Source organism: Gigantopelta aegis, chromosome 14 (genome assembly GCF_016097555.1).
Source record: "Gigantopelta aegis isolate Gae_Host chromosome 14, Gae_host_genome, whole genome shotgun sequence".
NCBI classification, from domain to species: Eukaryota; Metazoa; Mollusca; class Gastropoda; order Neomphalida; family Peltospiridae; genus Gigantopelta; species Gigantopelta aegis.
In genome coordinates, this window is record NC_054712.1 from 3,524,147 (window position 1) to 3,542,570 (window position 18,424).

Here is an 18,424-nt window from a genome sequence, read left to right on the forward strand (position 1 = left end):
CTTCGTCGACGTCACGGCGATGTAATTTGACCATCGTGACTTATCCAGAAAAGGTGATATTTCGGTGAGAAGAAATTGTAAATTTTATATCGATTTTAGTATTTTTAGGCGCGTCCAAATCCTGGACCCTACCCCACCCTGTTTATTAGCTGAAATCCCTAAGATCCCGTCCCCCGAATCCGCGTCTTTTATTGTCACTATTAGTACATTGATAGAGTAGGAGTAAATTTGACAGCCATTCGAGAGTTGTTGTTTTTTGTTTGGGTTTGTTTTATGCACTTGAACATCATTTAATATATAATATAATAAACCAATATAATCGTATGCAGTGTATGTAAAATATAAGGACAGGGGACTCATTCGGATGTCCACAGAAATAAATTAACGTAGGGGTGATCTCATTGCCTTGTGTTTATTTCACTAGTGGTAGTAGCAGACGACAATGTTTCGTGCAGCAGGTGAGTAAAATTCATTGTGAAAATTTGGAGATAGCAGGGCCGTACCCTGACCAAAATCCATGGGGGGGCACTAAATTTTATAAATAATTTTTAACATACTATAAAGATTAAACATTTCTATGCTATTACTGGAGATATATAAAAAAAAAAAAAAGGACAAGATTCTCAGGGGGGGCAGCTGCCCCCCCTGCCCCCCCGGAGGGTACGGCCCTGGATAGAGGGATGTTTATGTATGTTTAAAAAAGTGCCTTACGGAAAATAGTACGTTTAGTTAGGCCTACATGGTACTTTTAATTGTTTATACTTACCGCAAACTGACAAATTATAAACATTGCTTTATTCTTATAAGTACAAAAATACTTGTCGACAAAAACTTTTGACGTCACAGCTTTCCTTTGATGACGCACACTTGCTATTTAAAGATAACGCGCCAAAATACATGCCGCGTCATAATACATACCATGTCTTTTTTAATTTAATTTTATTTTTAGACACAGTGAAAGTTTTTGCCAAACGGAATTACTTGAAAACAAACAAAATAAATATATTACTGCCCAAACTCCAAAGGTCAGTCAGTTAACATTCGCGAACTATTTGATTGGTCTCGTCGGCCATTTGGTTCACCGTGAAGCGTATAAACCAGTCTAGCTGGGCTGCGTTCAACCAGACCGAGCGGAAAAACGTCGTCAGACATGTTAGTCCCCTTCAGAGTAAACCAAATGACCATGTTGGGAACCAATCAAATAGTTCACGAACGTTAGCGAAACGTTTGTCGGCTGAAGTTGGGACTGAACTCGGGCCTAGGGGTAAGTTCAGTCAACCGCGTGTTGCTAACGTCCGCTAGACTGGTCTATGTGCTTCACGTTAAACCAAATGGTCCCGTCGGGAACCAATAAAATAGTTCCGCCCCCCCCCCCCCCCCCCCCCCCCCCCCCCCCATATCATACACATAGCGTTAGGGATATGAGCTCTGAATGACTGCTTTACAAATAATAAATGTATATAAGTAATAGTTATACCCACACTTTTCGAGGTACATGTATATTAGTGGTGTAACAATACATCGAACTATCGATATGTGCCTCGATAACAATGCATCGATAGTTAATTCAACTCGATATCTATCGCAATTGTTTGATCAACTATCGATAGTTTTGATAGTATGCAGTCAAATAATATAGTCTACGACATAGTGACATTATTACAAATAATTATGTACAAACACAGACATACGTACATACACACGCATATTCACACACACAGAAACACACACACACACACACACATACACACACACACACACACACACACACACATACACATAGCCTATATTTGAAGACTAAGGTAAATAGTTTTGCGAAATATCTATTCATATTATTGTTATCAAGCTATTGAAGAACTCGCAATAATATCACAACAGTACTATCACTATTGCAATACTATCACAATAGTATTTTAACTGTCGCAATACTAAAGCAATAGTAAAACTGACCGCAATAATCACCCCTAACGTATATCGGTGAATATCCCAACAGTTTATACTTTGTCCGACAACATGTTTATATTTAGATCGCCTAAAGCACCATTTTATATGTAGAACTAGGAAATATTTAAAGATTTTTTTATTTATTATTATTTATTTATTATTATTATTATTTTTTTTTATTATTTTTTATTTTTTTTTTTTTGGGGGGGGGGGGATTTACTGGAGGGGGTAGTTGACATTCCCACCCATACCCCGCTAACTACAGCTCTGCATTTAGTAGTATGATTTTGAACAGACGATTTTGAAATTTTGAAATTTAACTTTAACTTACACTCAACGACAGGAAAAAAGTAAAGTTTGTTTTATTTAAATGACGCCTCTAGAGCACATTGACTTTTATCTTATCATCGGCTATTGGACGTCAAACATTTGGTCATTCTGACATATTTCTTTAGAGGAAACCCGCTGCCGCCACATAGGCTACTCTTTCCGATAAGCAGCAAGGGGTCTTTTATACGCAATTTCCCCACAAACAGGACAGCACATACCACCGCCTTTGATGAACCAGTTGTGGACCACTGGTTGGAACGGAAAATAGCCCAAACTGCAAATGGGTCTACTGAGAAGGATCGATCCGATGACCAACCGCTTCACAGGCGGACACGCTGCCGCTTGAGCTACATCCCGTTCCCCTCAACGACAGGACATTATTTAGCTTCATATTCAATCAGTTTTAGATAGTTTATCGTAATTGCACTAAAATTCTAAAAAACATTTATAGGTACAATTGTTTAAATTACATTACAGGCCTGTTTTTTTTTTTTACACATTAATGTTTGCCATTGTAACCAAAATCTGATATAAAGTTTGTACCCGATCCGTCAGTGCCCCCTTACTCCCAAAGTCGTTCCTACGGGCCTGTATTATTATTTATTTATTTCAAACATGATCAGATGCATTGGTAATTATCCAACTTAAACACGAAGAAGCGACACTAGCCTCGATAATTAAAACGTAATAAGTTACAAGGGATATAACTGAATCACATAAGCGTACGAGATGGGGGGGGGGGGGGGGGGGGTGTCAGGAGAAAATCCTCAAATTCGGGCAGAAAACAATACAAAAAAATTCAGGCAAAATTTATTTCCATCATTCTACCCAGAATATTAGGTGTAATCCATGTACAAATGCGTGGTGATTCGTCTGCAGCTATATATAAATGTTTGGCAGTAATGCTAATATGAATAAACGCTGTACTCCAGATTCGGGCACTCTTCATTAATTCGGGGGGGAAATCGGCCTGACCCCAATAGTGTCTTGGAACTTATAGTGAACATTGTGGTCTGTCCCGGTACTCCTATGAGATACGCATGAGTAGAGAAAAAACAAACAACATCCGCCCAAGTAGCGTTGCCTCCATGTCATCTGTGTCTGATGAAGAGCATGTATTCTCCATCACTGACAAGATTGTCAATCGCCAAAGATCCAGCATGCATCATGAACTGTCCCATTGACTTCGTGATTGATACTGGTGCTTCTGTTAATATCATAGGTCATTCTACATATGATGCACTCGCCAAGAAACCCAGGCTTCAATCTCCATTGCCAAAGTTATATGCATTTGGCTCTAAACATTATCTTCCTGTACAAGGTTTCTTTGATTCAGAAATAAGTTATGAGTCGAACACAACTCTGGCAAAGTTCTACGTATTAGAATCAAACACCTCCAGCAACCTTCTGAGTGGTGAAACAGCTCAGAGGATGCAGCTAATCTATTTCTCCCTTCAAACTGGTCCAAAAACCATCCGTGATGAGTTTCCCACCTTATTTGATGGAACCATGGGTCGGATCAAGGACATCAAAATCAAGTTACATATTGACGCATTTGTACCACAAGTATTGCAGAGACACAGACGCATTCCGTTTCACGTCCGCAAAGATGTTGAGAAGGAACTCGATCGACTCGAGAAGATGGATGTCATTGACAAGCCATAGGATTTCAAATTTCATGGGAAACACTTTGTGGGTTCCGTGCTCTGAGATCATGGGAACCCATCGGAAGCTGTTTTTAGGTTCCACGAAAACAAGTTATGGGAACCCATTTCGTATACCATAATGCAATGGATTGTCAAAATGCTATGCAGGTTGGGTAATATGTTCGAATCTTGCCAACTGACTTAATATTTTAAATGACAACAAATAAAGGTTCCAATCCAGCCAACTGACTGTTGTTTTACATCAAATAAAGGTTCCAATCCAGTCAACTGACTGGGTTTTTTTTTTACATCAAATAAAGGTTCCAATCCAGCCAACTGACTGGTTTTGTTTTACATCAAATAAAGGTTCCAATCCAGCCAACTGACTGGGTTTGTTTTACATCAAATAAAGGTTCCAATCCAGCCAACTGACTGGTTTTTTTTTTTTTTTTTACATCAAATAAAGGTTCCAATCCAGCCAACTGACTGTTTGCATTACGGCCACTTCTGGGCTGAAAAAAATTGAGTCCGCCCAAGCTACCGATTATCCAACGCACAAACCCGTGAAAAGAGACGTTTTCAAACTCAATATTTTCGACACAGTCGCGCCACTTCCCCTCCCCTCCCCTCCACATTACATACGCATGCTGTTCTGACTGACAGCTACATAAATATAACAGTTTACGTCATTTCCGCCCTTAATGAAAAGACAGGAAATAGTGGAGCTTATTCGATTGTCACCTTCAGTACTCAAGTGCATGCGTGACATCGGCAATAAATTTGTCGACTTCAGTGACTAATAAAAGGTTAATTATTTTTATCAAATAATATTTGAATTAAAATCCTATTTTAGGTCCCTAAATTTAACAGCGACACTACAAATAATTAGAGCCAGTGATTTTGGTTCAAATGTGCAATATACATATGGATCAATTATTTATAGATATGCGTACGCGGGTACAATGTAGGCTCATACCTATTATTACCTACGTCATCGAAACCGAAATGGACTCGTGTTCTTTGGAGTAGATGCCATGATTTCAATATTACAATTTCTGGTCGGGTTTGATTTGAGCGCGGTGTCGAACTCTGATTCGGGTTTACTCGAACACTGAGAAGTATGGCGAACACTAAAATCCGAATCGGGTGTCGTGATTGTGTTAAAAACTATCTCCAGTAGTTTTATATGAGAAACATTATTATTTGTATAATTTATTACATATAGATAAATATATATATATTTTTTTAATCGACATAATAATCATGGGAAACGAAATTTCGGTTCCGTGGTTTTGCCGACACGCTACCTGTAACGATCGGTACCGTGAAATCCGATGGCCTGATTGAAAAGGTAGAAGGCCCAATCGTCGCCGTCCCAAAGAAAGCTGGTGGTGTAAGAATCTGCGTTGACATGAGAGAACCTAACAAAGCCATACAGAGAGAAAGACACCCAATGCCGACGTTTGATGATCTCGTTGCTGACCTGAATGGCTCAACTGTTTTCAGCAAACTAGACCTGACTAACGCATACCATCAGCTAGACCTGGATGAAGCGAGTCGTTATATCACTACCTTCACCACGCATGTTGGTCTTCGCCGCTACAAACGCCTACTCTTCGGAGTCAACGCTGCTGCAGAAATATTCCAAACGCAATCGCGGAAATACTCGGCAACATTCCAGGTGCTCGAAACCTCTCTGATGACATTATTGCAAGACACAATCTGAACATGATAAGTCTTCGAGCAACACTGCAAAAGCTAGAAGAGTGGTGCCAAGGTCAATAGAGAAAAATGTGTGTTCTCCACAAATGAACTGACTTTCTTTGGACATGTGTTTGGTGCAAATGGTGTCTCGGCTGATCCCAACAAGATTAAGACCATTATCAACACAGCTCCTCCAGAGAATGTCAGCGAAGTTCATTCCTTCCTACAGTGTTTAAGATTAAAACTTTTTGGCAGTATCTCAGTTGGATACTAACATTTCAAAATCTGGTATCCCACCTGAGAATTTAATATCCCACTTAAATGAAATTCATAAATAATGCAATCGAAAACGCAGAATTCGTGAAATTCGCAATCAAACGGAATTGGCAAAAAGATTTGCTGTATCTATTTTTGCGTAATACTGACATAAATTAATATTTTTTAGCAGTAATCTATAAATGTTTCTGACATTACAAATGATAAACCTACCCGTATTAATTTTCTGCTGATGTGAAATCAATATCCCCAAAAACATTTGAAGGGAGGAAACATCCAACAAAAACAATAGTGACTTAGCAGTTCTTAGTCTATTGATACGCCGCTATTGCTCCAGTGTAGCATTAGACTGGGTACGAGCTCGAACATACTGTTACTTAACTTCTCCAGTAAATGACGACTTTTATTGTTTCAGTGAAAAATAAAAACGCAGAATTAAAAAACAAACATTATATGGTATTGTAATGAAGCATGTTTTTATCCATTTAACTTTTCTGTCCTAGTTTCTTTTTTTAGTTGTAATTTTATTTTGTTATATTCTCTATTTCTTCTGTATTAACTATACTAATCACGATTTACTAACTGAATAATACTGCTGGGATAAAAACATGGAATTCATTGTTATTAAGATAAAATTTTAAGTATGGTAATATTTAAAGGTTTTACGGTAATTTAACAGGAAGTAAAATATATATTTTTTTTTTTGTATTTTCTTTTAATTAATATTTTTATTTTGTTAAGTGGATACACTATTGTAGTAATAATAGAATATATTGGTGAATTTTAGGCGTAATTGTTATGGGTAATAATTTTTATATGATTGTTTATTTGGGATGAACCAATGAGATACGATTTCGTCCTCGTGTTGCCCGTGTGGTCAAACTTGGAACTTTACTTTCTGATGTGTTTTCATAGGGTCAACACGTAAGTTATTATGGTTTGGGTAAATTAATGTTTTAAGGGGTGTTAAAGCCAAGATTTTAGAGTTTCTTTCTCTCTCTCCCTCTCCGTTTCCATATGCTTTATTACTGGCTATGGGGTTAATCGTTGTACATTGTTAGTAAAAGAATTGTTGTCATTTTGTTGGTTGTGCATGGGGGTGCACGCCATTTATTTGTCTTGGAAATATTATTTCTAAACATGCAGACACATTTTAGTTATTTGTTTTCCGATATGTTTGTTTGAGGTTTGGGAGGTGTAGTGAACTCCGTGATAATTCGGCTTTCAAACCAATTGTTGAATTTCTATGTGGGATATTCACATTTGTAATAGGGGCTGTTGCGGAAATTAATTGTAACATGGAAGAATTGTAGTTTTGTGATTTTGGTGTAAATCATCTTTCAAATCAAATTGATAGTTTCCGATAGGGACTAATTTATTTGTAATAGGAGTTGTAGCCTAAATTACCGATATTATAAGTTTTTCATGTAGACCGGTGTTTTATTTGGTATGGAACTTTCAAATAAGTATATTTGTCGGAAATCTCAGGGTAATATTATTGTATAACTTGTCAAATGTCCACAGTATTTTGTTAAGAGCTCTTTGTCTTTGTGTTGAATAAATGTTTTAAAATTGTTGTGTTTTGGTTAACCTTGTGGCAGGTCGTTAGATTACTGGACAGACCATTATTATAAAATGTATTAAGTTGTAGAACCTTTTGGAAGTCCACAACCGAAAGGGGTGGCCGGACCTGGCGTGGGAATTTATCCTTTTTGTCAACACCGAGTCACATGATTTCAAGTGAACTCTGGGTTTCGTTTCAGTATCCTGGTGGGATACAGGGTTCTTGAAATCTGGTATCCAAATTTAAATCCTGGTATCCCCGGGATATCGGGATACCGTTAATCTCGAACACTGTTCCTAGGAATGACGCAGTACATTTCGAGGTTCATCTCTGATTACGCAACCATGACTGAGTCCCTTAGGAAGCTCACCAGACGGGGCATCGCATGGAAATGGTCACAAACAGAACAACAAGCTTTTGACAAGCTGAAGCAATCTGACGTAAACACCAGTCATGGCTTACTTCAATCCTAAAGAAGAAACTACAGTCTTGGTCGATTAAGTCCTGTTGGTCTAGGAGCAATTTTGACCCAGAAAGGAAAGGCCATTTGCTATGCCAGTTGTGCTCTCACTGCCACTGAACAACGTTACTCCCAAACAGACAGAGAACTCTTGGCAGTTGTCTATGGAGTAGAACACTTCCATCTGTACCTCTTTGGCTCCGGTTTCGTAGTGGTCACTGATCACAAGCCACTACTGGGAATCATGGACAGCCAAAAGACGACTACAGCCCGGATGGAAAGATGGCATTTACATCTTATGCCCTATGAGATGACACTAGTCTATGCTCCAGGAACAGATGACCTAAATCCAGCCGACTACATCATCCGAGGAAATTGTCTTGTTATCCCAGCAACTTTGCAACAGAAAGTCATTGCAATAGCACATCAAGCACACCAGTGAATTGTTAAGACCAAGTAATGCATCAGAGAGAAGGTCTGGTTCCATGGAATTGACAAGTTTGTGGAAGATGCTGTCAAATCCTGCATTCCCTGCCAAGCATCACGTCCAGGGCCTGTCCAACGTGAACCTCTTCAACCCACTCCCTTGCTATCTGAACCATGGAGTTCACTCGCCATTCACTTTGCTGGTCCGTTCCCATCAGGCGATTATTTGCTTGTTGTCATAGATGAGTATAGTTGATTTTCCGAGGTTGAAATCGTCCCATCCACCTCTGCCACCAAATTTGGAAGTGATCTTCTCACGCCAAGGAATCCCAACAACAGTCAAAACAGATAATGGGCCTCCGTTCAACGGTGATGAATTTACAAGCATTATGTCCAGTTTTGGGATCCATCACAGGAAGATTACGCCCCTCTGGCCAGAAGCAAATGGAGAGGCTGAACGTTTCATGGCTACACTGAATAAGACAATCCGTGCATCAGTCGCCGACAACATTGCTTGGAAGTCACAGCTTCCCACTTTCCTACGTCTTTACAGAGATACACCGCACACCTCCACCAAAGTATCTCCTTTTGAAGCACTGACTGGCCGCAAGATGAAAATTGGTCTGCCCGAGCCTCCTATCATAAGTCAGACACACAGATCTGTCCACAGCCTCATCACTGAAAATGACCATATCAGCAAGTGCAAAATGACCGACTATGCTGACGCAAAACGACACACGCGAGTATCAGATCTATCGCCAGGTGATTACGTCCTAGTGAAGCAGAAGAGGATGAAGAAACTGTCAACTCCATATTCTCATCTGCTGTATGTCGTCGTCCACAAGAAAGTCACCATGATCACCGCGCAACGTGGTGAGAGACAAATCACTCGCAACTCCTCACATTTTAAACCTATCAACGGTACACAACTCTCTCTAAGTGATGAGGAAAAGGAGGATGAAGATGACAACACCATCGTGACATCAAAGCCATCAACTCCTCAACCCACTCGATAGCAGTCGAGGTCCGCTGTCACTCCGACCAAGCAGCCGAGGACTCCTTCGAAGTTTGTTTCACCTATGCCGATCGTGTCTACACCTGCCCCGGTCCATACCGAGATGCCAGCAAGACCAGTCCGCAACCGTCGATTTCCAACACGCCTGAAAGACTATCATTTGACTTAACAATTACGCTATCAACAATGTGCATATTACATGGTTGTCTGATAAATACATGATGACAAAAGTGAACTATACTCTTCAAAAGAAGAAACGCAAAACCACATTGTCGTAACATTTGGAGAATTGATTTAATTATTGAATGGTGAGTCCGATAATTACCAAATGTTGCAGGATTGTTCACAATTCACTCTAGTCCATTGTGAGTAAGTGATAGGACACACCACCAAGGTCAAGGTCATCTGGAGTCAATACCGGTTGTGGCCTCCGCGTGTGTTGACAACTGCCTGGCACCGCCTGCCCATTGAAGCAACCAGAGTACGGATGACGTCCCGGGGGATGGTGGCCCACTCGGCCTGCAAGGCTGCTGCCAGCTCGGGCAGGGTCTGGGGCTGTGGTTGTCGCTGTCGGAGGCGTCGGTCCAACTCGTCCCATAGATGCTCAATTGGGTTCAAATCCGGTGATATCGATGGCCAAGGAAGGACATTAATGTTGTTCTGTAGGAAAGCCGTTGTGAGACGTGCTGTGTGAGGCCTGGCGTTGTCATGTTGGAACACTGCGTTGGCGTTGGCCATAACTGGAACGATGTGTGGCCGGAGGATCTGGTCAATGTAGCCCTGTGCATTCAGGTTACCCTGCACGTGGACCAGGTCAGTTCTGCCAGTGTGTGAGATGGCTGCCCACACCATGACACTACCCCCGCCGAATCTGTCCACTTCCTGCACGCAGTTTGCCGCATAACGTTCACCACGACGCCTATACACGCGACATCTTCCATCATGACGTCGGAGCAGAAATCGGGACTCGTCACTGAACCACACCTGTCTCCATCGCAGTTGAGGCCATTGTCGATGAATCTGGCACCACTGCAGTCGGAGTCGACGGTGTTGTGGTGTTAAGATGACACCTCGAACTGGACGTCTGGCACGAATTCCTACCTCACGTAGGCGGTTCCGTACGGTCTGGTCGGATATCCTGCGCAAACCTGGTATTGCTGCGGCTGTGGAGGTGGCAGTAGTCAATCGTTCCCGAATGTGGCGTACCCGGATGTAGCGGTCCTGCCCGGGGGTAGTGACCCGTGGTCGACCGGATCTAGGGAGGTCACGTGTTGATCCATGTTGCTGGTAACGGTCCCACAGTCTGGAGATGGTGCTTGGGGACACATGGAATGCCCTGGCAACGGCCGTTCTGGATTCGCCTGCGTCTAGTCGGCCGATGGCATTGTTTCTCTGCGGTTCACTGAGACGTGGCATGTCCTGGATTGTCAACTGTCGGCCAGATACAGAGGCCAGGCAAGCGAACACCCTGCACTTTTATACTGTCGGTGTTCATGTTGCACGTGCAGACAACGCACGTGCAGTGGTGACATGGTTTGCACGTGGCTGCGTTTTTGCGAATATTCACATTTTGGAACTTTATTGTACAGTAGCTGCGTTTTATCGAATGTAACCGTGGGAATGTGTTTGGGACATGCAATGACCTTATATTCACAAAGCATGAACCGGTAGGAAACATAAAATCGGAGTTATAACCCATTTGTACCTTTTTGCGTTTCTTTTTTTGAAGAGTATATATGCAAACTGTCAAATCCAATTTTTTAAATTGTGTGCCAAGTTGCAGAAACCTTTGAGAATCGTTTTACTTTTTTATGAATGCATTTTGTATTTTTAGTCCGTACGCCTATGCTGAATCATGAATTTGTTCACAAAAAATAAATATGATTTCTATATTTTCACTGTAACTAAACTACAGTGAAAATAAGACTTTTCACTGAATACAACTTTTATGGTTTCTGTAGATCTCTATATTTCATTGCTGTGTATATAATAATAATAATAATAATAATAAAAATAATAAAATTATAATAATCATGTCCATCATCATTACAGCTATGGAACTTCGGAAAGTGCGTACCATCGTTGGCGTGACTTTGCTCATCCTTATTACTGTTAAATATTCTGTTAAAGGTACCATTACTACTATCACTACTACTACTACTACGACAGTACTACGTTACTACTGCTACTACTAATACTAATACTGCTGCTGCTGCTGCTATTACTATTACTATTACTACTGCTATTACTATTGCTACTACTGTTACTATTGCTACTACTGTTACTGCTATTGCTGCTCCAACTACTACTATTACTACTACTGCTGCTGTTATAGTAACTACTATTATTACTTTTACTAATACTATTACCTCTGCTACTACTACTATTACTAATGCTGCTACTGCTACTACTGTCAAAGGTGGATCTAGGGGGGCAGGAGCCCACCCCCCAAAATGTTTCGACAGTTATAATTTTATTATATATTAATTTTCATTTGTTTTACGATCCTCCAAACTTCCACCAAAGTTCTCTTGGCATTCCGCCTCATGTCACTGGGGTCCTCCTAAATGGATTTTCTGGATCCGCTACTGACTGCCAATACTATTACTACTATTGTTGCTGATACTACTACTACTATTACTGCTACTATTACTGCTGTTGCTATTACTGCTGCTGCTACTACTACTACTACTGTTACTGCTACTGTTACTGCTACTGTTACTGCTACTACTACTGTTACTGCTACTACTACTATTACTGCTGTTGCTATTACTACTACTGCTACTACTACTACTACTGCTGCTATTACTGCTACTACTAAATGACGAGGCTGGAAGTAGGCGGGGCCTCTTGACCTCTAGGGTTGAGATGTAGCACACCTGCCTGAAGTGGGATCGACCGCCCTCAATGGACTGATGGGTTTTTTCCTGTTACAACCAGTTCCCCGCTACATGGTACATCAATGGCCGTGGTAATATAGACTGCCCAATATATTGGAAAATGCATATAAGAGATCTCTTGCTGCTTTATCAGTAAAATTGCCTATGTGGTGCCAACGGGTATCTTCTCCTTGACCAAATAGCCCCATTTCTAAAGTAAACGGCTATTTTTGTTTTCCTTACAACAAATTATCTCAATTTCAATGAAAGTACATAGATTGATTTATTTATATATTTTAATAATTCGTCAAAATTTACAAGGTCGTTCACCATTTGAGCGGCTCCGGGGTTAGGGGATAGAAACGACAGTAACGGCATTAGGGGATAGAAATGACAGTAACGGGATTAGGGGATAAAAACGACAGTAACAGGGTTAGGAGATAGAAACGACAGTAACGAGGTTAGGGGATAGAAATGACAGTAACGGGGTATGGGGATAGAAACAACAGTAACAGGATTAGGGAAAAGAAATGACAGTAACGGGATTAGGGGATAGAAGTAACGGGGTATGGGGATAGAAACGACAGTAACGGCATTAGGGGATAAAAATGACAGTAACGGCATTAGGGGATAAAAATGACAGTAACGGGATTAGTGGGATAAAAACGACAGTAACAGGGTTAGGGGATAGTAACGACAGTAACGAGGTTAGGGGATAGAAATGACAGTAACAGGGTTAGGGGATAGAAACGACAGTAAAGAGGTTAGGGGATAGAAATGACAGTAGTGAGGTTAGGGGATAGAAATGACAGTAACGAGGTATGGGGATAGAAACGACAGTAACGAGGTTAGGGGATAGAAACGACAGTAATAGGATTAGGGGATAGAAGTGACAGGGTATGGAGATAGAAATGAGAGTAACAGGGTTAGAGGATAGAAACGCCAGTAGCGGAGTTAGGTGATAGAAACGACAGTAACGGGGTTAGGGGATAGAAACGACAGTAATAGGATTAGGGGATAGACATGACAGTAACTGGGTATGGGGAGAGAAAGAAAGAAATGTTTTATTTAACGACGCACTCAACACATTTTATTTACGGTTATATGGTGTCAGACATATGGTTAAGGACCACACAGATTTTGAGAGGAAACCTGCTGTCGCCACTACATGGGCTACTCTTTCCGATTAGCAGCAAGAGATCTTTTATTTGCGCTTCACTCAGGCAGGATAGCACAAACCATGGCCTTTGTTGAACCAGTTATGGATCACTGGTCGGTGCAAGTGGTTTACACCTACCCACTGAACCTTGCGGAGCACTCACTCAGGGTTTGGAGTCGGTATCTGGATTAAAATTCCCATGCCTCGACTGGGATCCGAACACAGTACCTACCAACCTGTAGACCGATGGCCTAACCACGACGCCACCGAGGTCGGTTGTGGAGAGAAATGACAGTAACAGGGTTAGGGGATAGAAATGACAGTAACGGAGTTAGGGGATAGAAATGACAGTAACGAGGTATGGGGATAGAAACGACAGTAACGAGGTTAGGGGATAGAAATGACAGTAACGAGATATGGGGATAGAAAAGACAGTAACGGAGTATGGGGATATAAATGACAGCAACAGGGTTAGGGGATAGAAACGACAGTAACGAGGTTAGGGGATAGAAATGACAGTAACAGGGTATGGGGATAGAAACGGGATTAGAGGATAGAAATGACAGTAACGGGGTATGGGGATAGAAATGACAGTAACAAGGTTAGGGGATAGAAATGACAGTAACGAGGTTAGGGGATAGAAATGACAGTAATGAGGTTAGGGGATAGAAATGACAGTAACGGGGTATGGGGATTGAAATGACAGTAACGGAGTTAGGAGATAGAAACGACAGTAACAAGGTTAGGGGATAGAAATGACAGTAACGAGGTTAGGGGATAGAAATGACAGGAACAGGGTTAGGGGATAGAAACGACAGTAACAGGGTTAGGGGATAGAAACAACAGTAATAGGATTAGGGGATAGACATGACAGTAATAGGGTATGGGGATAGAAATAACAGTAACGGAGTTAGGAGATAGAAACGACAGTAACGGGGGTTAGGGGATAGAAACGACAGTAATAGGATTAGGGGATAGAAATGACAGTAACAGGGTATGGGGATAGAAATGACAGTAACAGGGTATGGGGATAGAAATGACAGTAACAGGACATGGGGATAGAAATGACAGTAACAGGGTTAGGGGATAGAAATGACAGTAACAGGGTTAGGGGATAGAAATGACAGTAACGAGGTTAGGGGATAGAAATGACAGGAACAGGGTTAGGGGATAGAAACGACAGTAACAGGGTTAGGGGATACAAACAACAGTAATAGGATTAGGGGATAGACATGACAGTAACAGGGTATGGGGATAGAAATAACAGTAACGGAGTTAGGAGATAGAAACGACAGTAACGGGGGTTAGGGGATAGAAACGACAGTAATAGGATTAGGGGATAGAAATGACTAACAGGGTATGGGGATAGAAATGACAGTAACAGGGTATGGGGATAGAAATGACAGTAACAGGACATGGGGATAGAAATGACAGTAACAGGGTTAGGGGATAGAAATGACAGTAACGGGGTATGGGTATAGAAATGACAGTAACAAAGTATGGGGATAGAAATGGCAATAACGGGTTATGGGTATAGAAATGACAGTAACGGGGTTAGGAGATAGAAATGACAGTAACGAGGTTAGGGGATAGAACTGACAGTAACAGGGTTAGGGGGTAGAAATGACAGTAACGAGGTCAGGGGATAGTAACGAGGTTAGGGGATAGAAATGACAGTAACGGGATTAGGGGATAAAAACGACAGTAACTGGGTATGAGGCTAGAAACGACAGTAACGAGATTAGGGAATAGAAATGACAGTAACGGAGTTAGGTGATAAAAATTACAGTAACGAGCTTTTTGTTTACACATTATGATAGAGGTGATGTGTCAAAGACCACAACAGGGCCCTGTAGGACGAACATAAAGCAGTTTTTTCAACAAATATTGGTTTTCAATTTTGTAAATGCGAGATTGTGCCTTTCACAATAAAATTGTACGGTTTTATTTGAAGGCCTCAAGTTCACGATATCCGGGACTGGCCCCATAGCCGTGCTTGACGTACCATACACATTGGTCTGTAGAGCCGGGGTCTGGACTTCACCGTACGTTTTTATAGGAATGGACAACAGATGGCGGGACTTTACCAACTGGCGTCCAGGTTTTACTGTGACTATGAGGCATATCTGATAGGTTATAAACCATCATGTGATTCATTTGAAGGGAGAGCCTCCAACCCAGACAGCATGAAATACATGGTGAAGTTCCAAGTCAAACAGGAGGATCTGGGAGTCTGGTGGTGTGCTCCAGATGAAAAAACAAAACACACCAACACGTTCACGTTGAAGCTTCACAGTGAGTCGTCGTTTGCAACAATGCTTGTATGCCCTTCTTAGTTGTTTGTTAGGTCAAAGTATCAAAATGTACGGAGGGCGGAATCTAAAGAAGTTCTTATTTCATGACAAAGTATCGGGATATAAGCAGGGTTAGGTCATGCAAAAGAAGTTCTTATTTTATGACAAAGTATAAGGACTCAATATAAGATGGGTGGGATCAAAAGAAGTTCTTATTTTAAGACAAAGTCTCGAGATTTACTTAGGGTGGGATCAAAAGACGTTCTTATTTCAAGACAAAAATTATATTTATTGGAAAGTACATTTAAAGATCCCTTGCTGCTTTATCGATATGAGTAACGTATGCGGCGCAAGCAGGTATCTTCTCTTTGAACTCCTCTCTATCGAGCAAAGAACAATATGTTAAGAGTCGTAGTTTGAAAAGTGTAGAGTTGTTAAATTACCCTTTAATTAACTCCTAATCTCTGAAAATACTTAGAAGGTTTTTGGGGGATGTTAGATGTAAGAAGACTGTGTACTTTGTTCCGTCAATGGTTCTATTAGGCTAATTCACGTTCCAAACAGTGCGCCACAAATAGTTTATCAAAGGCAGTGGTATGTTGCTACCCAGTCTGTGGGATGGTGCATATAAAAGATCCCTTGCTACTAATGGAAAAATGTAGCGAGTTTTCTCCCAAAGACTATATGTCAAAATAAACCAAATGTTTGACATCCAGTAGCCGATGATTAATAAATCAAACTGGTTTAGTGGTGTCGTTAAACAAAACAAGCTTTAACTTTAGTAGGTTTCCTCCCTAAAACTAAAATTACCAAATGTTTGACACCCAATTGTCAATGATTAATAAATTAATGTGATCTAGTGATGCCGTTAAACAAAGCAAATTTTAACTTTAACTTCTGTTCTTTGTACATCGTATATCAATCAATAAGTTTTGTTAAAATGAAGGATTTTGCGAATGTCAGATTATTTAACAATACAATTGTGCGTTTTTATTTGAAGGCCTCAAGTTCACGATATCCGGAACTTGCCCCATAGGAGTCCTTCGCTTCGAATACACAATGGTCTGTACAGTGGATGGGGCCAGTGGTGTCGGCTTTGACGTGCTTTTTTACAGGCGTGGCCTGGAGATGGCGAAATTTTCACATGTGTCGTACGGTTCGTACTGTGTTGTGATCTTCAGTCGATACGAGTACACGCCGTCATGTGGAGCCGCTCACCGAACTGACTCCAAGCCAGACCGCGTACAATATCTGTTGAAGTTCCTTGTCAAGAAGGAGGATGTTGGAGACTGGTGGTGTGCTCAAAGTCAACACAAGAAACCCACCAACACGTTCACCCTGAAGCTCCACAGTGAGTTGTTGTCTGCAACAATGCTCAGCTACCCGTCTTAGTTCTTAGTTGGGCAAAAGTCTCGGGATTTACACAGGGTGGGATCAAAAGATGTCCTTATTTCAAGACAGTCTCGAGATTCACTCATGGTGGGATCAAAAGAAATTTTTATTCCAAGTCAAAGTCTCGAGATTACACGTAGGGTGGGATCAAACGAAGTCTTTATTTCAGAATCAAATGTTTTTCTTATTTCATGACAGTCTCGAGATTCAAGCAGGGTGGGATCAAAATAATGGATTTGAACAGGGATGAGTTCTAATAATAGCGGTCTATCTTCAGGGTAGGGTATTTATTATTTATTGGTTTGTGTCGATTGTGTGTGTGTGTTGTATGTGTGTTGTGTGAGTGTGTGTTGTGTGTGTGTATGTGTGTGTTGTGTGTGTGTGGTAATTGTGGTGACTGAAAATATGCTGCCATGTCATTAAAAACTTCTCTTTTTTCCCCAGTAGGAGGAAAGGCGGAGGCAGCGTCTAGTGCTCGGCGCAGTTCGACGTGTGTGGCGCTCACCATCCTCCTCCCGATTGCCTGTCAACTCATCAATGGTGTGGCTTTCAAACGTTAAAGTGATTTTCTTGGTTACAGCGAACATTTTAGTTTTGTTCTACAAATAGGATTGTCCTCTCGATCATTTGGGCAATAACTTCTGAAATTCTTCACCGGAATGGTTTGTTCTACAACTTAGAATTGTCCTTCAATCATTTGGGCAATATCTTCTGAAATTCTTCACCGGATCGGTCTGTTGTCCAACTCAGAATTGTCCTTAGCATTTGGGCAACATCTTCTGAAACTCTTCACTAGACTGAACTTACCTTTGACACCCAATAGCCGATGTGTATTTTTGTGCCAAGGTGTCGTTAAACATACATTCATTCATTCATTCATTCATTCATTCATTCATTCATTCATTCATTCATTCATTCATTCATTCATTCATCATCCATCCATTCATTCATTCATTCATTCACTGACTGGACTTGGATGCTTGTGTTTAAAATTAAGCATCCATCCATCATCCATTTATTCATTCATTCATTCATTCATTCATCCGTTCATTCACTGGACTTGGATGCTTGTGTTTAAAATTAAGCATCTAGTTGTGGGGTTTTTTTTCGTCCCCCTCATTTGTCTATAGGGCCGTAGCTAGCGGGGTGGGGGGGGGGGGGGGGGCAAGGAAACAAATCCGGAAAAAAAAATTATTAATATATTACCATCAAATTATACATGTATAGATTAAATGTCATTTTTAATACAAGGGTGAAAACAAACTGCTATAACAGCCAATGTATGCAGCTTCACTTGCAATGCCACTGAAGTAATCAATAATACAGCATACGGAG

At 40.9% G+C, this 18,424-nt stretch overlaps 2 protein-coding genes across 3 annotated transcripts in view; both read left to right on the top strand.

Annotated features, from left to right (window-relative positions):
• The window catches only part of LOC121387985, a 19,349-nt gene continuing 925 nt past the window's right edge, over window positions 1-18,424 (top strand). The window contains exons 1-4 of one of the 2 annotated variants that reach the window (XM_041519171.1): window positions 1-64; window positions 15,358-15,698; window positions 16,698-17,048; window positions 17,534-18,424. The exon at window positions 17,534-18,424 is cut by the window's right edge and continues 925 nt beyond it. In XM_041519171.1, coding sequence (XP_041375105.1) covers window positions 15,476-15,698; window positions 16,698-17,048; window positions 17,534-17,649 — 690 coding nt within the window. In that variant the 5' untranslated portion in view covers window positions 1-64; window positions 15,358-15,475 and the 3' untranslated portion in view covers window positions 17,650-18,424. Of the gene's footprint in view, window positions 65-11,416; window positions 11,496-15,357; window positions 15,699-16,697; window positions 17,049-17,533 lie in introns of those variants that run through there. The other variant, XM_041519172.1, reaches the window with a different exon arrangement.
• On the top strand, window positions 3,388-3,939 carry LOC121388403. Its single transcript, XM_041519713.1, has one exon. It carries the CDS (start codon window positions 3,388-3,390, stop codon window positions 3,937-3,939), a length of 552 nt encoding a protein of 183 aa, XP_041375647.1.

Coding starts and splice junctions, on each gene's coding strand:
- LOC121388403 (XM_041519713.1), top strand. CDS start 3,388: ATGTATTCTCCATCACTGACAAGATTGTCAATCGCCAAAGATCCAGCA.